A 21,530-nucleotide genomic window follows, 5' to 3' on the forward strand; every position below is an offset into this window, starting at 1 on the left:
ATAAGAGTCTGAGGCTAAATGCAAACAAGAATTTTGGAAGCACCCCTGAAATAAACAAATTATATACTGTTTTCCAGAAAAATTCAGGTGGGTAGCCATGTTGGTCTGAAGTAGCAGAACAACACTTGAGTCCAAAGGTACCTTTAAGACCAACAAAGATTTATTCAAGGCTCGCACCTTGAATACAACTTTGTTGGTCTTCAAGGTTCCTTTGGATTTAAATTTTATTTTTCAGAAAGTGATTGTGCCCAATTAAGTAGAGGTACTATTATTTCCACTTGATTTAATATTATCTTTCATTATTACCTTGGGAAGAAAATTGTGTAGACTGAGCTTCCATGTAATTAGACAGCATAACTGGGACACCTCCATCCACTTTTTCAAGAATTATATATCTGAAGCAGCAATATTTTTCTTTCAAGTACGTTTCTGCAAATGGTTCTGCAATAGGTACAGTGAGGATGAAAAACTGTCATTAAGATTTTTCACATGTACAACGCCCAGTTAGCATACTGCAGAAGAGACTGATCGACTCTTTAATAAGTAAATGCTGACTCACCTTTGTTCCTTGCCCTTCATGAAATATTGAACAATGTTAAAGAACATTGGGATAATGATGGTGAATATGTGTGATGAAGAACTTATCCAGTCAAAGAATGTGATGAAGGAGACTTTGATATCTAAGCAGTATTCATACTGACATCATTGCCCCTGGAGGCACTTTTCATGTGGAATGTCCCATGTGATCAGATCTCCTGATTCCTAGTGGTTCATGTTTAGTGATTACATTGATTCTCCAGGGCTATGAAATCATTCCATAGATATTGTGAAATCATCTAAGAGACACTGGAAATGCTGATGGTTGATCTTCACATAATACCAGATTTACATCTAATAAGTCCATAAAGAAATATATTAAAAAATCAGTAATTTTTAAAAAGACGATTCTTTGGTGGTACAGTCGTGGCACGTATGCTGAATTATAAATGGCAACACAAGTAGGGATTTTAAATGTCATCTTATTTTTCACATACTTCAGCATTTCTTGTAACTGAAATAGTGTGCTAGTCAGGCCCTATATTCAGTGCTAGGCTGTGGAGGCGTCGTGACAGGAAGGCTTCATGTATTTATAACCCTTTGTGGTGTAACAGTCCTGCTGTGGCCTGCAGGACTGTTACACCCTACCCTCTTGGGTTTCCCCAACACATGGAGGGGCTTTTCTACTTTTCAGTTCAACCGCTGCCCCTACCTGACCTATTGTAAGAATTGTCCACTAGGAGGGTCAAAACTTCTAGCTTCCCTTCCATGCTCTAAGGCGGTCGTCCCCAACCACCGGGCCGCAGCCTGGTGCCAGTCTGCGAAGTCCCTGGCACTGGGCTGCAGCTCCCTATCCCCCCCCCACAATAAGAAACCTGGCAAGCTTCTTACTGTGGGAGGGGGGAATAGGGAAGCAGGGCCGTGCACGCGCAATGTGCATGTGCAAAAGTGCCACGCATGCGCATTTCCGGCAGCGCATGGCACATGCATGCATGAGCGGCTGCGCATGTGCGGCATGCGCAGCCGCGCAATCGCCCTCCTCCTGCCGCCGGTCCCCAGCCCGAAAAAGGTTGGGGACCACTATTCTAAGGCCTTGTTTTATTGTTTCCCACTTTATGGAGTCTGTTGACTACAGGGACCATTGAAATTACTGGCAGACATGCTTAGGATCATACCAAACACTACATACTTCAACACAGAGCCATGTGGCAAAATAAAGCTGGGTCTAAGAAACATAAAATGAACAAAGGTTGGGTTCAGAGGCACCTGACCAACAACATTTTATTCAAAGTAGAAGCTTTTGTGTGTATCCACACTTCTTCAGATATGGGGAAAATGGTTTACTTTTTCAGCATAAGAGAGGTGCTTTTAAATAAAATGAAATCTTTTCTTTCTTTTGTAATTTCATGGGGAGGTGAAAACAATATATATGTACTGCCAGGAGCTGTAACGCAACTTCTAGGAACACAGGAGCAAAACGTTAAGGAAGAAGAACAAATTGAGGGGGTGGAGTTTTCACCCACTCCTAATCAGGTTCCAGTTAACTCTTTGGGCCATTCCACACATCTAAGAACATAGTGTTAAACCAGTGCAATTGCTTAACGATATTAAAAATCATGCCCCCTGCCATTTCTCACCTCCTCGCACTCTCACTTTTCTCTCCCACTTTATCATGTTTCCTGGCACTCCACATGACTGATTAAAATGGCGGAAGAGAGAGACTCGCTATACCTGCGAGTATCCCCCTGCCTGTCAATCATGGCAGCCAGACAATCATCTTTCTCCCAGTTTTAAAGGGAAAGCGATGCAAGCAATCTGTTTTTTTTTAGTAAAAATTCTCTGTTGCTATGCCTATGCATCTAAGTATCTGTACACCGCTCGTGGTGCCACTGACTAAATAAAGGAGTAAGGCGTTCTGGGGCGAGATGTGTCCGGGATGAGGAAGGGTCCGGATTGGACCCTTCCTCATGACAGACAATCGGAGGGACCAATCGGCAGGCATAAAGCGCCTGCCAATTGGTCCCTCTGATTCCCAGCCCCGGCAATTGCAAGCCGCGCACAGGGCGGCTCGCAGTTGCTCCCGGCCTGACGCGGTGAGAGGCGCGAAGCGCCTCTCGCTGCGTCAGGCCGCCGCCCGAGGGAGCCCCTGGGAGTCGCGTGGATCGCGGCTGCCTGGGGCTCCCTGCCCGACGACCTGACGCGGCGAGAGGCGCTTTGCGCCTCTCGCCGCATCAGGCCACCGCCCGAGGCAACCCACAGCCGCCGCAAGCCTCAACGAAGACACCGGCAGCAAAAAAAACATGGCCACCAGTCAGAAGACACCACCAAGGAGCCGCCCGCCGTCGCTACAACCCTCTCACGGGTCAGCCACCTTTCCTCACCCTACCCTCGCCAGTCCCTCGCTCTGCCCCCGCCTGCTAGCGCCCACTGTATTTGATATACAATTGGCTTTTTTACTAGTAGATGCATAACACATATTTAATGCCACACCATTCTGGAATTATGAAACTTGAAGATCAACAAAAGTAATTATTTTCCCTTTTGGGGGGGGGGGAGGGGTGTTGAGAGTCATGCTTTGTGTGCCATTTTTTTTCCTCTGCCTGGATGAAGCAACGTTGCTCCAGGCAGGTTGCTACAAAAAAGGTGCCCTGTTCCAGGGAGAATGTTCTCTGGACCAAGTTTTTTGGTTCAAGGTTTTGGTTTTGACCTTTAAGGCTATACGTGGTCTGGGCCCAGCGTATTTGAGGGACTGCCTTCTGCCCTTTGCCCCCCGCAGGGCCTTACACTCTGCGGGTACTAATTTATTGGTCATTCCCAGCCCAAGAAAGGCTTGCCTGGCCTCGACTAGGGCCAGGGCCTTTTCGGTCCTGGCCCCAATCTGGTGGAATGAGCTCCGGGAGGAGCTGTGGGCCCTGTGGGAGCTTTTGGCGTTCTGCAGGGCCTGAAAAATGGAGCTCTTCTGCCGGGTCTATAGTTGAGGCCGGGCAGTGAGGAAGATCATGCCCCCCCCCCACTGGAGTGGCAGTAGCAAATATCATTGGCACCTGTTTGCCCCTTCCCCTCTAGAATTAGATGGGAGTTTCTGGGTCCAGGAAGAGTTCTTTATGCCACTGCATCTTGGTTATTGGGTTGATGTTTTATGGTGTATTTTATATTTATTGTGTATTATATAAAATGTTGGGGGTTTTATATATGCTGTAACCCGCCTCGAGCCTTCGGGGGGAGGCAGGTAAGAAATATTATAATAATTACAATAATAATAAAAAAAATAAGGGAAAGGGAGGTGGGCATGAGGGTAGGTGCTGAAGACAGAGATCACACTACTTATGGCCACTTTGACTATGCACAACTATTTTGCTAGAGGTTGCTGGTTATTCTCCTCCCACTCATGCAACATAGTTGGGTATATCCAGTTTTGTGGATTCCCCAACTACCACTTTAAAATGGAAGATGTAGCTGCTGGTTTGCTGCTGGAATGCTGGATGCTGATGACATTGTTTAAAACGTCAAAAAAAAAAAAGCTTCTGCAAGAGGTAACCCTTTCACTTCATTTTCTGGGTGCAGAATGGCCCTTTGTTATCCATTTTACTACATGCTATTTTGCTAATCCAGAGGGAAACATGGACAAAAGCACACTTTAAGGAAATATTTCAACACAAACAGTATCATACAAACAAATGCCTGGGGGGACATTTATGCCCCCAATCCTCAGCATTTGAGCATACCACTTTGATTTTTGGTATATATTCCCTGTCATGTAAGGAGTTCACAGTCTGACGAACAGTGCTTGCACTCGAAAGCTCATGCCCTGAATAAATCTTTGTTGGTCTTAAAGGTGCTACTGGACTCTGATTTTATTGCACTTTTATTTTGTTCTTAGATGCAATGTAGTCGTTGGTAATTACTATTGGAAAAGAGAGCAGAACACTACCAGGCAACTGAGATGAGACAGCAGCACTAAAACGAAGACTGCTTGCTTCCCAATCTAGAACAGAACCTTTTGGCAGGGAGGAAGGTGATTTGCTTGTGGGTGGCCAACAGGGGCTCTTGTTATTGATTCCCAGGACAGTGCAGATCAGAAATGTATGTTTGTGTGTGCACTGTGCATTGGAGGAATGAAGGCTGGTGCCTCTGGAACCTCCTGTGCAAAGCAACCAGGAGACTGAGAATCCCTGCTCCCCTTCCCACATCCATTCAGGAGCTGAAGGTAGTCAGGTAGGGCAGGCTGTCTATTTGTATTGTCCCCTATCAGCCGCTATACTGCAGCACTGCTAGCTTCCTTTCTCCTTTCTCTTCTTCCCTTTGGCACTGGGAGGTCAATGGTCTCACAGTGCTGGACTCCAACAAGGGGAAGAGGGCAGGGGAAATTTCAAGGTGGACCTTGCTCCTTTCTGCTCACCCCATAGCTAGGGCCCTGGCTCCCACTCTGTTTTAATCAAACTTAGCACAGAACCTGACAACAGCTGATCCTCGGCTGTTTGTCTGGCTCTGCACTGGAAGAGGAGGCACTTAAACAGATCTAGGTCTGTTTAAATGCTTCCCACTCCAGTGGGCACCCCTATACAAACAACTGTTCCTCAGTTGCTTTTTAGCTATGCACTGGAAGGGAAGGCATTGAAATAGACCTAGGTCTGTTTAAATGCCTCCCCCCAGTGTATCCCCCCCCATGCAGAGTCTGAGAAACAGCTGATCCTCAGCTGTTTGTTGGGCTCTATACCGAGGAGGAGGCATTTAAATGCCCCAAACAGCTGATCCATGGAGAGAGGCTTATTTCCCCAGTTCAACTGTTTGTTGGGCTATGGCCACACCCATTTGTCTGTATAATCCGACTCTATATAGATAATAGGATTTGGGTGATTTGGATATACTTGAATTGATTGGGTCTGAATCAAAACAGTGCTGAGTTTTTTCTTGGTGCACATCCCTAAACATGTTTCTGTAGTGATAAATACCGCATTTTACCATTTGTGCTAGGCCCATCAACTGACTCCCTGTTTTAAGGGAACCGTAGCACAGTAATTAATTGAACAGTCACATTGAGACTGGACTACTCTAATACACTCTATTCTAAACATTTCAGAAAACACAGAATAAACTACAAGTGGTTCAGAATACAGCTGCCCCATTGCTTATAGTTTGTGCATATAATAACTATCCTATAGAAGCTGTACAGGCTCCATCACCAAATGTTGGCATTTACCTTTAAAGCCCTAAGTTGCCTAGGACCCTTATACTTTCAGGACTGTTTCTCCTGGCATGATCTTCCTCGTTTTTTTCTGATTCTCATCACAGAATTTATTGAAGGTCCCTAGACCACAAACTGCCCTCATATTAACAAGGTTGAGAGCCTTCTCAGTAGGGGTCCTCTTCCTTTGGAAGCAGCAGTCCAATGAGCTGTGTGCCTTGTGGGATTTCCCTGGGTTCCACAAGGCAAGCAAATATTCTGTTTTTCAGGTTGCCTTTGGGGAACTGTGATTATATTATATCTTTGTATTGTTTTTATTGGCATATTTAAAATTCTGTTAGCCACCCTGGATTCCATTTGGGGAAGAAGGACTGGGTTATAAATATAATAAATAAATAAAACACACGAAGGAAAAGATTTGTGAAATTCCAGAAGTGTGGGAGCCTTCTTGTCCTTCTTGGGTGGGTATAAAGTATGTGTAAGGGCTGCTGTTGATCTTTCCCATTTGCAAAGTGGTACCTGCAAAGAGCCAAAGTTGTTGTGGTGGAGCATAGAAGGAGAGATGGTACTACAGGATCAAAGGCCATTAAAAGAAAACTATAGAAGATACATTAAGATGTATTTTTCCTTCTTCCTGGATAGTATCACTGGATTTTGTGATGGAAGAAAGAAAAGACACTTTATAACGTCGTATTCAGTTTATGCTTTGCTATTTTGTCAGAATTGATAAGAGTTGCAAATGATTGGTGCATCAGTCACTATCAGTGATGAGATATGTAGGGATAAATACTGTCTACTCTATTCAGAAGAGCTTACTGCCAGGATTGAAATTTAGGATTGCAGTCATATTAAGCAACTGATTATATATTCATCAGAAAGTTCTAGCTGTCTGTTATATTTATGGAATTCCCATTTTGAAATGTTACAATAACTAAACAAGAAAGTTAACAGTTAACAATCACAGCAATTTACATTATTCCCAAGATGAGGGGTATTCAGATACATTAGGGATAATGTCCCAGATGATAACAAATAGCTTTAAAGATCATCTTGCATGTTTACACATACTGAAACTGGAGACAAAACCACTCACTATACTCTAGGTAAGTCAGAAAGAGATGGTTAGCATAGAAGTTGTGTGTATTTGCATGTTTTCCCATCATAAATTGCCTCTTTGCAGTCACTTGATGTGGTTGACCATGTGGAGCTTAGTATTGAGTAAGGACATGCCCATATTGGAATCAGAAACCAGTTTGGTTCTTGGTCATAATTCTAAAATGATCTTTCAGCAGAAACAAAAGGCCTGTGAATAAATCATAGGATATGATCTTCTATGGAGCGTGATAAATGCACAGCATATTTGTTTAGTCTAATTATATGCAACTTAAATTTATAGAACCAAGGCTGGTTCCAATTACTGTTTTCTGATTTTTCAGTGACTACACCCTGATATTAATCCACTAATTCTTAAACTTGCATACACTGCCACCCATCATCATCACAAAACTGTCATGGCCCCACCCCCTCCAAACCACATCATAAAGTCCAAACTATTAGGTCATAAAAACGGCAATTTGGGCAACTCGTTGTTATTTATATAGCATGATATGATATATGCATACAATATACACATCTCAGGTTTACATTCAGGTTTACATCATTCAGTTTATGTCCCTGATGACTGTCAGCCAATTCATTAACATACCCATTTACTATGTGACACTTTCTCAAGGTGTGGGGGAGGAATAAAGGGCCTTAAACTTTACAATCAAGGAAAGGTAAGCAGTATAAAACAAATCTCCTCTGCTACCTATCAGGAGCCACAGCAAGTCAGGAAAAGGAGTTGTCTGAAGTCCTACATGGCACCCAAAATGCTGAATGTCCACAGAATTTGTAGCTTGCCTCATTAATAATAACTGCCTTTATCTTAGGAAAGCTTGCAGCCTTTTATCTTTCATTTCACATACAACTATAGTCCTTTCAATCCAGTAGAAATTTAGACACCAACATTTTTTTCAGGGTGTAAATTTCATGATTGAACGCTCACTTCATCATATATGAGAAAAAATAAAAATCCATCCATCATAATATACATTCTGTATGTCTAGCCATAATAGCTAGTTTCCAGCAGCCAATTTCTACCCTCTGCTACAGAAATGGAGCAATTTTTTTTTTGCAGACTGCTTCTTCTTCTGCAGGCTGACACATTTTGCACAGTAGTGTACCTGGCAGTTTTTTTTTTTACCTCAGGGAAATGTGTGTATGTTTGGGGGGTGCTCAGTGAACTACACAGTGACAATTTCCACACTGGAGGCTCCACAGCAGGCTGCAGGCTGAAGTTCGAGTCAGGGAAGGCTGCCCCACCTCTTCCTGCTCCTGCACAGGGGAGCATTTGGCCTGGTACATCTTGTCCACCTCAGATTTGTGCTCCTGCATGGGAGCCAGGGCAGCAAAGTTCCCAGTGTGGAATCAGTCATGGGGGTAAATTCAAAGAAATTCCAATTCGATTAGCTATCTTTCATTCATAGTTCTCTTAAATGCAAGGTGATATCTATAAGAAAAGGGTGTACTAAATACCTCACTTGGTAAGCAGGGTTAATGTGTAAAGATGATTTAGGTTCCTGAATTGTTCTCATATAAAAGCCAAGTTGACTGAAATTGTCTCTCCATTTCCTTCCTTCCAGAGAAAAAATAAAAAAATTAACACATAGCTGATATCTTCACCTGGCATCCATTGTGAATGATAATGGATAAAGGAAATTATTCAGTTCTGACAGATTTTATTCTTCTGGGATTCACAGATAACCCTCACATGCAGCTCCCTCTCTTTTTGATGTTCCTGTTGATTTACGTTCTCACCATAATATGGAATCTTGGAATGATTGTGTTAATCTACTCTGAGTCTCAACTTCACAATCCCATGTATTTTTTCCTAGGTAACTTGTCCTTTGTTGACCTCTGCTACTCCTCAGTTATTGCCCGCAAAATGCTTTCTGACTTCTTAAGTAAGAGGAAAAGAATTTCATACAATGCTTGTGCTATTCAGATGTATATATTTGGCTTCCTTGCAGATGTAGAGTGTCTTTTGTTGGCTGTGATGGCTTATGATCGATACGTAGCTATCTGCAATCCACTACTCTATCAAGTTGTTATGTCCAAAAAGGTGTGTAAACAGTTGATGGCTGTAGCATACATCGTAGGCATGGTGGATTCAATGATACACACCTTTAATACATTCCGATTACAATTTTGTAGATCCAATGTGCTCAATCATTTCTTCTGTGATATACCTCCTGTCTTAGCACTTTCCTGCTCTGATACCTCCATCAATGAGATTGTGATGTTCACCTTCATTGGATTTATTATTGGCAGCAGCATTGGAATGATTCTTGTTTCTTATACTTGCATCTTGAACACAATCATGAGAATGCGTTCTGCTGAAGGCAGGTGGAAAGCTTTTTCAACCTGTGTCTCTCATCTGACAACTGTAGGGATATTTCATGGAACAATGTTGTTTATGTATTTTCGACCCAGTTCCAGTTACTCATTTGATCAAGACAAATGGGTATCCATGTTCTATACCATAGTGATACCCATGCTGAACCCTCTGATCTACAGTCTGAGGAATAATGATGTGAAAAATGTTCTCACAAAAATATTTCGGGACACAGCATTTTTGAACAGAAGTAATTTTACCTCAAAATAACACTGGCACATGGCAATCTGTGGAAAATATAATTAGCAAAATGTTTTTTTAAATGTGTGTCCTGGTGGAAGCTTGTCCTTGGAAAATTTATTAGGTCTTTCTCTATGAGAAGATAAGTAATATTAGACTTGTTTACTAAAAAGGCAGCATGTCTACCCACAACAATGCTCCCCTGTTATGTGCAGCCCCACAGAAGCATTGGGAATATTACAGATGATAGTTAATTCACACAGAAACAGAAATAAGGACTAGGAGGACTTTGTGCCATCAAGTGGCCTAAATGGGCATTTCCACACATTAGCTAAAATAGCATCATGCCCGCAGAATGGCAAAGCTTGGTATAGTGGTTAGGAGCGCAAACTTTTAATCTGGCAATCTGGGTTTGATTCCTCAGTCCACCTCTACATGTAGCCAGCTGGGTGACCTTGGGCTCGCCACGGCACTGATAAAGCTGTTCTGATCGAGCAGTGATATCAGGGCTCTCTCAGTGGGGAAAGGGAAGGCGATTGTAAGCTGCTTTGAGCCTCCTTTGGGTAGAGAAAAGCGTCATATAAGAACCAACTCTTCTTCTTTTCTCAGGCCCTCCTCACTTTTTTTCTGTCTCCCCTTTGTCTTTTCACACATCTTACCCTCCTCATCTGTTGCTGGAAAAGGTGGAAGAGAGCAACGTGCCTTATACACATCGTGCTTCCTTCTGTCAATCTAACCCATCCCCTTCCTGCATATTATGAGGAATGCTAACACACACACACACACACACACAGAAATGAGAACTGGGGAGGGGGGGCTCGGCATGGAGGGGCAAGAGCCTTGCTTCCCCTAGGAGTCCCCCCCCCCCCGTCTGTTTTCTTAAAAGCCAGGATCCTGGGGCGGTGGTGAGATGAAGCCTTCTCCCTTTATTCCAGCCCCAATCTCCTCCTGATCTGCACAACAAAACCCAGATGGCTCGGGGGTGTTTTTAAAAAGAGGAGCAGGTCTTCCATTTATGACAGCTCCCAAAGGAAGAATAACCCAGGCTCTGAAGGGCAGCAATTTTTTTCTCTGCATCTGGAAAGAGGTTTTTTTCTCCTTGACTTTTGTTTTTTGAGGGGGGGAGGGGGGGGCTTGCGCAAAAATAAAAGGTGTTCTTATATTATAAATATCTCTTCTCATTTGGGGAACCATGAAAACACTTGATCCAGCCAGCTGCAGAAGAGGCGGCATCTTCCTCTCCCCTCCCTACTTGGTGCCTGTCTGGTCTTTAATCACCGCTTGGGGCCCCAGGCTTCTCTCCCCCCCCCCCCCGCCGCATCTGTCTCTGTTCATGGTTGTTGCAGCCTTCTGCGTTTTACATGTTGCATCCCAAAGTTAAAGCCAAAACCAGCCCCAGAGCGGGCAGCTGGTCACCTGCAGCAGGAGAGAGGGGAGAAAAGCAAAGTCTCTGGGCGACCCTGGGAGTCCCTCATTTGCTGCAGTGCTCCTCAGCAGGGCAGTTCTTTTATTTCTGGCATTACCTACGTGTTTCCACCTATTCATTGCTCCAGGCATGTCACAATTTTAAAAAAGAAATTCCTATCCCCAGGAGATGGAGGCAGGTATGAGGATGGGACGATACAGGCAACTCTAGTGTGTTTGAGCCTCCATACCTTCCCCCTGCTGGTTGCCTGCTGGTTGCTCTCTCCCAAAGAAGTGCTTTAAAATGGAGGATGTAGCGACCTGTTAGTTGGCAAGACACTGCATGTGGGTGACATCATGTGAAGGGGCTGGAATATTCAGCTTTCATTTGACTGGCATGACACTACATGTAATGGGTGAGGAAAAGCCCAGGGAGTTCCCATTATATTCTACAGAATAACCCTCCATGCATAGGATTACCACAAGTGATCTACAAGGGTTCTTGGCCATATATCAATATTAAGGTGACCAGATTTTAACATTGGTAAAGCGGGACACCATTGACCGGGGGGGGGGGGTTCTTGATCAAAATTTGGTCTCTATGGAGCAACAAAAAGTTGCATAGAATGCATAGAACGCAAAAATAATATTGTAATATATATTTTTAAAATTTCAACATAAGTACAATTTGCCAGGTACCCCCAGATGTCCCTCCAAAAGTGGGACAATCTGGTCACCTTAAAAATATGCAGAAAGTTTCCTAGAGAAACATATGTTGAAATTCCCTGTCAACATATACAAAGGGTAAAATGCTTGTGCAACAATTAATAGCATGGATAGGACCAAAGAGGGGGACAACTCGGCCAGGGTCTTGGTTCAAGCAATACCTCAAAAAGGCATTGTTATATCACAGCAATATTGTTAAATCCCCAAAATATTAAAATTATATCACTTTTGGGGGATACCTTGTATTGTCTTTGTGTGTCATTCTTTTAATTGTTTTAGTGTGGGTAGTGACTTCAAACAAATGGCCTAGACCTCTCTGGACTTCTGAGAGGGCATGGAAACTCATAGAAATTAAATGTAGATCCATTCTGTGATCCAGTCCACACGACTTCAATGTTGCAAAAGGCTTGCAAATTATAAACGCTACTAATTTGCAGTTCTACAAGACGTCGCACACAATCTGCCACACTCCTGAAACAGTCCCGCAAAAAGCAATTCGTTGTAGCGCTTAAAGGGAAATCCAGAAAAGTGGATTCACCCTCTGAAAAGCTATACACTCTTGCAAACAATCTGCAACACTAGCGAAAAAGACCTGTGCATTCCCATTGTTGCGGTTCCAGCCAAGTCCCTCCCCCTGGCTCTCTCCTCCCAACTTCCGGTGAAGCGATCGCCATTTTTTTTTCTCGGAGCGAGCAGAAAGCAACGAACCAGCGAGCCTTCATTCACCCAGCGAGGCTTCTCCGGCTACAGTCCCTCCACAAAAGTGCTTTAAAGCTCCCCTAAGTCCCCAAGCACAACACAGCTCTGTTTGCAAGTTCCCTTTATTTTCAGCCAAAAATTGCACCCGTGCAGGGGGGGGGATTTTTTTTCACTCAGGGGAGCGTGGTAACGATGACTCGCCAGCTCACACTCCAGCTAGATGGGTCTCTACGTTAGGAGGAATCAAGGTATATTTGTTGCAACGTGTGTTTTTCTTAAAAAAAAAAACCCTGTTCTTAAAGGGAAAGGGGCTTTTTGGGAGCATGATAACAGCTGCCCATTGGCTGTTCATTTGATTGATGGCCAGGGTCAGGACAAAGCACAGAAAAAATCACTTCCTTTCTAGCAATTTTTGCGAGACCAGAAACCTGTGGGAAACGATTGAAACGCTACTGGATTACACTACAAAGGCAGTTATGCGTAACGCCGAGATTGCACTTTTAAAAATAGCATTTCCGCTTTCAGGAACCAATTGGCAACATTGGTCCTTGTGTGGAATGGGCCTGTATTTTGCACATTATAAATCATCATGATAATGTTGTTTAGTGTCTGTTTAAATTAGACCAAATATTTTTATTTGGGCATATTTAAGTCCCATTTATTTCAATAGGAAAATCAAGTATTTATTTATTTGCTTCATTTAAACCCTGCTTTTCTCACCAATAGGGACCCAAAGCAGCTTACCTCATTCTTCTCTCCTCTACTGTATCTTCACAACAACCCTGTGAGGTATGTTATGCTGACTGGCCCAAGGTCACCCAGTGATCTTCCAAAGTAGGGCAGGGATTCAAACCTGAAGGAGGCTCAGATCCTAGTCTGATATTCTAATCTGTATATCAACTGGCTCTGTATATTAAACTTCCTTATTATATTAAACGCCCTTGGAAAGGAATGGGACTTACAAGTACTTGAAGTGAATTTTTGATATACAGTATTTAGTTTATGATAATTTTGCCAGTAAGTTTAATTTTTTTGCTATTATTCCTTAGTCAAAGGAAGAACACACAATAGGGTAAGTGGAATGCACAATAGGGTAAGGGAATAACATTCTGCCCAGAACCTAAGATAATAGGGAAGTCTAATGGAAAATTATATGGCTCTAGTACCATGCTATTTTTTGTTGTTTCCTTCTGTTATGAGATACTGGAATTTTGGCAGTTCTTTCCATCAGTTTCACACACTTCACAAAGTAGTTATAAAAATATAAATGGTGCATGGTAATCAAAATTAAAATCTATGGTAATCAAAATAAAGATGACAAAGAAAGTTACCACAATGTTTTCAGTCTTAAGTGTAAACCTTCTTGTCCATGTAAATGGGAGTTGGGTCCAGGCTCAAAGGAGGAGAATTAATACAATTTATCCATCGATTGAAATGAAGTGATGAAGCTCCAAAGCAAGCTGTAAAGGAAAACAAAGATAAAATAAATTGAAAGAATCAGATATTGTAAAGTTTTCAGAGAAAAACTCTAGAACATATTTTGACAAAAATGAGATACTTGACAGGCATTTCCAGTACCTGATCCTCATCACCGTTAACCTCCCAAGGCCTTTTCTTATTAAAAAAAAAATCAGGAATTGTATTACAACACAATTTCAGTATAACAAAAAAACCCTCAAGTCCCTCCCCCCCTTTCTTGAGAGAGAAATGTGAAGCTAGAAAAAGTAGAATGAATAAAAGCACATTGTGTATGCCTTCTGTTTTAAAAGTATTCCAATTAGATGGTGGACATGGACTGACCTGAGGCTGTACAGTATGCTTTCGTTGACTGACCCAAGACTGAGCAGCCTCAGGTTGGTGAACGAAAGAGAGTTGTGGAGATGCACCCCAGTGCCATGTGCTTCCTCAGGCAGGGCTCCACTCTCTATGGTTTTTGGTTTGCCTAGAGGGCACCAGCCAGTCTGAGTTGGGGAGGATGGACAATTTCATTACCTTGGAATTGCGTTGTTATGCAAACTCCTATTGAATGGACAGAGGTGTATATGTGTATACAGAGCTGCTCATTTGCATTTCTATCATGGAAGACCAAATGGATCATGGAGACAAAACGTAGCTACAGGCTGGGCTGAGCATGACTCTGCCCCTTCTATGTAAACATTTTCCTAGGTTCTTGTGGTGAGACAAAGTAGACATTTTATTGTCTGAGATATAGGTCCCATTTTACTTTCCTCTGAAACAGTTTCTTCAGAATTAGGCTGTGATCCTATAGGCCATGTTTAATGTGATCTGCAGTTCAGCAGCAACTCATGCACAAGGAGTCCTAAGGAATGCAGTTCTGGGGCACCTAACATCCACATAAAGGGGCTGACTTCCCTGCTACTATTTGGGATCTCATAACTTTGGTTTACTTCTGTTTCAATGTTTCAGGTCCTAGATATGGGAAAAGGAAGGTTTTCAGGTTTATTCCTGGACTGACTCATTCTGGGGCTACCAATTCTAGGGCCCAACTACAAAATACACAGTTCTTGGGTTGGGTCTAGTTCTGTCACAAAGACAGTCGGGCAGACATGTGCTTGTAGTTACCTCCTTGGAATTGAACTCCCAGGCACTCAGGTCCTGTTTTGGACTGGAACTGGTTTGCAGAAACACAACAATTTTTCATTCTGCCCTGCACTGTTTTCCTGGCTTGAAGCAAACCTTAGAACTATTGGCCTTTCTGCAGAAACTTCAGTGTATGTGAAATTTGTTTGTTTGTTTATTTACTTATATACCTCCCTCCCCGAAAGCTCAGGGCGATTTACATGAAACAAGAAATGATACAGGTGGGTGAAGTCGACTGAAGATGGCGCCGTAACAGCTGGGCTTCTGTCTGGCTCTTAAGCCATGCTGAGGGTCAGGAGCAACCGCACCTGGCTGACCTGAGCAGATACGCAAATCTGCTCGCCGGTCGCCCCAGGAACCAGGAACAGCATCCTGAGGGTCCTACAGATCCGTGGGGAGGTAGGGAGACCGAGCTCTCCAGATCAACAGCGGCGTGTGCTCAAGGTCATGATGGCGCCCTTGTCGTAAATAACTTTCTAAGCCTGAAACGACCAGCTGACCCTACATTCTTCCCAGATCATCTTTTACCAGACTGACAGGAGCCGAAGTTTACAACAGTAAGGATTGAAAAATTTTCTGGCTTTTCCTTTTCTTTCCCCACAAGCTCTTCCCCCCCCCTCAACCAATTTACAAGTGAATTCCTTCTTTTGTGGAGTGAGAGGCTCCCAGCTAATTATACCCATTAACCAAACAAAGAGAGTGCTTAAGAGAAGAGAGACTTTAAAGTTTTGTTGGAGAGAGTTCAGTGGGGGAAGCTGACTTGATACGGAGATCGACAAACTGATAATTTGGGATCGCTCGTGCTGCCGCGAGACCTTATGAGACTTTCTGTTTATAGTTTGTGACTGCCTAGAACTATGGAAAAATTAACTAAGGCACAGCTTTTCCATTTGTATGCGAAGGAAACTCAAAGATACTGAAAGCTGTCAATAAGGTGGAAAAGGAAATCCGTGGGACTAAGGGGGAGCTTTTGGACGGAGCCGACGGTCTAGAGAGAGCAACTGATGAGGACACAGCTCAGCTAACAATACATCAAACGAAAATTCAATGTTTGGAAGTTAATCAACAGGAGGGGGAGAGAGCTAGGGATGTAAAAATCCAAAGCACCTTGGAAGAACTTGGGAAAACAGATTTAAGGAAGGAAAGCACCGAAAACCTGGAAGTCTATTTAGAGCAGGAAGTGATTTGGATCAGCAAAATTAAAAGAGTCTATTCAAAGGCGACAGCACCCAGGAAGCTATCAGGAGATATCTCTGTGTGACCAGAGGAAGAGATCCAGATTGATAAAATATACAGAGCCTACTTAAAGGCGACTGCAAGCAAGAATCAAGTAAGAGACTTCTCTGGCCCTGACAGAAGAACAATCAGAAATACTCTACTATGGAAAAAAACACAATTTCAATTTCTGCGACCACCTGAAGGATGAGTTGAACAGTGGAGTATTCTCCTGGTTTCCTGTGGGGAAGAGAGCAGCAGTAACTTTTAAGACAGGACCAATATATGAAGGGAACTGACTTTATATCATCTAAGAAAATAATAGAATATATTCTTATAATAGATTATACTTCCATATGTATCAACAACTATTCTGCTAAGAAAGATGGTAATAACTTCTAGATCAGGATCAATATGTGATGGGAACTGAATATGTATGCCAATATGTATGCTAAAAGAGGATGACAAACTATACTTCATAGGTATTAACAAGATGGCAGCAGTAACTCTTAGGTCAGGGCCAATTCATGAAGGGGACTGACCTTACATCATTTAAGATAACAACAGAATATATTCTTATAACAGATCATATTCTCATATGTATTAACAATCACTTTGCTAAGAAAAATGGTAAAAACTTCTAGATTAGGAATAATATGTGATGGGAACTGAATATGTATGTTAAAAGAGGATGGCAAACCATATCAGCTGGTTGCTTTTCTCTCTCTCTATTTTTCTGTAAATGCTTCATATAATAATAAATAATAAAATTGAAGAAAGGGGGTGTTGGTGTAAGACCAACTGGCCACCCAGCGTCAAAAAAAAGAAAAAAAGAAATGATACAGGTAACTCCATTTATAGTAATAACAAGGTGATAAATAATAATATTAACATAATAACAACAATAAGATTAAAGAACAGTGGAACTGCAAAGAGCATAAGTTCAACTCATACTGAGGCCCAGTGGGTTGGGCTGATTTGTACTAGTCGTCATAGAAGGGAGGCTTGGGGGCCAATGGGAAGCGGTGGTTTAGGTCAACCTCAACCAAATGTCTGGGGGAGGAGCTCCCTTTTGCAGGCCCTGTGGAACTATTCAAGAACTGTCAGGGCCCTGATCTCCCCTGGGAGCTCGTTCCACCAGTTGGGGGCCAGGATGGAGAAAGCTCTAGCCCTGGTTCAGGTCAAGCAGGCTTCCTTGGGGCCAGGGACCATCAGGAGGTTGGATGTGGTGGAGTGCAAGGCTCTTTGAGGGGTGTAAGCGGAGAGGCGATCCCTCAGGTATATTGGGCCCTGACTGTGGTCCATTCCGCACAAACTTAAAAGTGGCCATATGTTTGCTGTTTCCAAAATCGCTACTTAAAGTAGCAAAAATTAGTCGTTCCTCACCACAGTGATTTTTGAGGAATTTTTCACTTTCACTTGCGGTATTTTCGTTCCCCACAGGTTTCCGGTCTAGGTCGTCTTGCCACAAAGGAGTTCCGTTTTTAGCGCTTCTGGCTTCCTGTGGCCATCAATCAAACAGCTTGGACACCTTTTCCCTTCCCCCCAAGCCGCAATTGGGGGGGGTTTCCTTTAAACCCCCCCCCCCCCCGTAAAACATCTAGTGACGAATCCTCAAAAATTCATTGGCACAGACGGATTTCCAACTTCCAAATGTCGAGGGGAACTTTTTTTGAAATTGTGGAAGCTCTCCATGGCCGCATGGAGAGGCGTGTAACTGGCATGCGGTGCCCTATTCCTGTGGAAAATAGGGTGGCAGCCACCTTGTGGTACTTGGCCACCCCACAGTACTTCCGCACAGTTGCCCAGAAATTTGGATTAGGAGTCTCCATGGTCGGCGAGATCCTGCTGAAGTTCTGCTTCGCTATGGAGTCAGAATTGTACAGCAAAGTGGTGTGCCTCGGAGACTGGCTTGGAGTGGTGGGTGTTGTTTGATCCCCTTTACCCTTTAATTTTTTTTTTTCATGACAGGTAAGCAACGAATACTCGTTGCACTCCACCTTAACATTAATGTAACAGTTAATCCTGTTACATTAGTAAACTGTGTCACAGCATCCAAACACTGTCAAAGCCAGGACAAGATAGCTACCAGCTTGGCTTCTACTTGTAAGAATGTTTCACACTGGTATGGAGACAGATGGGGCCGGCAGTAAATAGTAGGGTGTGAGCCATGAATTACTGGCTTTGACAGTTTTATTTCTGATATGTCTTTGTGAATGACAAATGGGTTTGAGGGGTCTGATTGGCTGGTTTGGCAGGGAGTTATCATGTTTCTGTGTTTGGATGCTGTGACACAGTTTACTAATGCAACAGGATTAACATTTCCTTATAGATTCCTACTGTTATGATGGTCAGTTCGTAGTCTGACGAAGAGTGCTTGCACTCAAAAGCTCATGCCTTGAAAAAATCTTTGTTGGTCTTAAAGGTGCTCCTGGACTCTGATTAGATAAATCACTGATTTGGGAATAGATGCAAACCACATAATGCCACATATATGATGATGCATGTGCCAAATGCATGTGGAAGTCCATATATTGCACACATCTAAATGCCCATGTGATCCAGGACAAGCTGTGGTTCCTAGTCTAAGGTGACAGATTTTAACATTGGTAAAGCGGGACACCATTGACCGGGGAGGGGGGGGGTCTTGATTAAAAATTTGGTTTATATGGAGCAACAAAAATTTTCATAGAACACAAAAATAGTATTGTTATATATATATATATATATATATATATATACATACATATATATATATATACATACATACATACATACATACATACATACATACATACATACATACATACATACATACATACATACATACATATATATATATATATATATATATATATATATATATATATAAATAATTTCAACATAAGTACTATTTTGCCAGGTGCCCCCAGACGTCCCTCCAAAAGTGGGACAATCTGGTCACCTTATCCTAGTCATGTGTATTCACAGTGACATGCATATGCTATTTTGCAGTGTGTGGAGTAGACTTTAATTGTTGCATGAATTCTTGGTTTAAAAAACTTGAAAAAAAGTTTAGGTCACATAACCAAAACTTAATTGCACTTATGGGACCCATTCTCAGCGGCACTGTGGGCTTAATATGTGATGAACCTCCATGAACAATTTTCTAGCAGCCAGGAGGTATGTCAGTTGCTTACAAGTATGACAATGTATTCAGGCTGAACCAGTTTGTCATGTGCACACACATATATCTTGCTGTCATGTCTGGTAAGCTGGTTTAGATTTGTTTCAAAAATATGCAAAGCAGGTGGGACAGCAGGAGAGAAGAAATATGAACTGGAGGCTCAGTAAAGTGGTAAGATGCAATTTTCTGTAAGCTACTTCAGATGCCTTTGGTGAGGAGAAAGACTTTAAAATCATTTCAATAAATAATGGAATAGTTTAGGAGAGCTTGCATGGAGATTTTGATTTACATTTAGAGAAGCTTGGGTATCAAAACCATCTGTATACATATTTGGCTAGGAACACAAGCATCTTCTTTCCCTTCTTGTTCCTGAGGGAAGTGGACATTTACCCTAGTTTTCAATTAAAGATGAGTTAAGTCCCAGAAATTCTGTTGCTACAGAATATTGATACAAAACCTGGTTTCATAATAAACCCTGCTTGTGGCTTGCTTCCATGTAAATGTGAATACAACTACAACATGCATTTTGCAGGAGTTACTCTGTGTACCATAAGCAGTATAAGTAGTCATGCAATTGTGCCCTGGTAATCTTTAACACTTTTTGCTCCCTTTTATAAAATGGAAATGGCCTCCTGGGAGGAGACTGTCCAGGGCCTTGTCCATCCAGGGCATCCGGCACTGTCCGTCCAATGCATCACTCCTGATTGGCCAGCGGCCATACGGCCCACAAAGCCTGCAAGGCCAGTAGCCGCTATTTGGCCACTGGACATCGCTGGAGACAGAGGTCAGAGTCAGGGGCACTGTTCTGGAGTGTGGGTGACTGAGGGGCCTGCCTGCCTGCTGTTGCCCTCGCTGCCAGAAAACCTCTGCTGCTTGGGAGTGGGCGCTGAGGCACTGACTGCTGCTCTGGGTCAGGGGCCAAGTGACTGCTTGCTGCCCCTCAGAGCTCTCAGCCCACTTCCTTCATAGGGTGTCTGTTATGGGGAGAGGAAGAAAAGGTGATTTTAAACTGCTTAGAGATGCTTAGAGACGCCTAAGTCCTGCCGTTCCCAGTTCTCTCAGAGCTCTCAGTTCCCCTTCACTCTCAGGGTGTCTGTTATGGGGCGAGGAAGGGAAGGCTATTTTAAACTGCTTACAGACACTTGAGGCCTGCTGGGTGACTCTAGGCCATTCCTGGTTCTCTCACAGCTCTCAGCTCCACTTCACTCACAGGGTGTCTGTTGTGGGGAGATGAAGGGAAAATGTGTTTGTAAACTGCTTTGTGATTCCTTTTGGTAGTATCAGCAGTATACAATAATCCATCTTCTATGGGGCAACAGTTAAAGAAGCATGTGGGCACATAACATTATATCAACAGTAAAAAAAATGGAGACAGAAGGAGTAGAGCCACAGAACTGGGACGAATTGATTGCCATGTAATCTCCTAAGAATAGTCTCCAGTCTGATTTTCCCTTCACATATCTGAAGACATGGCTCTTGAAAGCTCATCTTTAACCACTATGCCACAATTCCCAAAGGTCAGTCCTCTCCCACAATCAACGAACATTCCAAACCACAGGTTCTTGACACCCATCTCTCCACACCCATGCCCTCATTTGTCACCATGCCACTACAACCCCCCCCCCCCACAACACACATATTCAGCCTCATGCCCTTACAGACTGGACAACCCTCCCCTTCCTCTTCCCAATGCCAAGCTCTCTGTATCTTAATCACTCTCTTCCTTTCTACCTCCCTCTCTATTTGCTATTCCCCCCTGCTAGCGTCCGTTGTATCAGCTACAACGGGCTTTAATTCTAGTCATGTTATAATTTGTACTCTGTTCGAATGCATAATTTTGTTATGTAAGCATTATCCTGCTGACTGGTGGGTTGATTAAGGGGTATCTTTGAGCTCCAAGATTCTGCATTTACTTAAAGAATAAAATGCTGTATGCCAAATATTCTAGTTATGTGAAGCATAATGCTAAGGAGAATTGTACCCTTCTGAATTCAATGATGGGCTTAGAAAGGATGTAACTTTGCTAAGGACTGCACTGTGAAGGTTCTAGAAAGTATTTTGTCACTTTTCCCAAAAAAATTCAAGCGTATATGCTATGCCTTAACTTCAGTTAAATTATTATTAACATTTGTGCTAACACCTATTTCTATCATACTTTACTTTTTGGCTGATACTGAAGACAAAATGCTATTCTAGATGAACCTTTGGAGTTTTTCATGATGACTTTCTTACACATTCTTAGAGGATATTTTTAAAATAATACATCATTAATATTTTATTACTGTGACTTCCATTACAGACGAGTTACAGTTGAATACACT

At 42.8% G+C, this 21,530-nt stretch overlaps 1 protein-coding gene across 1 annotated transcript; it reads left to right on the plus strand.

Annotated features, from left to right (window-relative positions):
• Window positions 1-8,462: 8,462 nt before the first annotated feature.
• Window positions 8,463-18,059, plus strand: LOC143828890 (olfactory receptor 5AR1-like). The gene is made up of 3 exons (XM_077319052.1): window positions 8,463-9,408; window positions 13,277-13,299; window positions 18,015-18,059. The coding sequence occupies exons 1-3, from the start codon at window positions 8,463-8,465 to the stop codon at window positions 18,057-18,059; spliced, it is 1,014 nt and encodes a 337-aa protein (XP_077175167.1).
• Window positions 18,060-21,530: the final 3,471 nt, after the last annotated feature.

The sequence above is a fragment of the Paroedura picta genome, chromosome 2, assembly GCF_049243985.1.
Source record: "Paroedura picta isolate Pp20150507F chromosome 2, Ppicta_v3.0, whole genome shotgun sequence".
In the NCBI taxonomy this organism is placed as follows: domain Eukaryota; kingdom Metazoa; phylum Chordata; class Lepidosauria; order Squamata; family Gekkonidae; genus Paroedura; species Paroedura picta.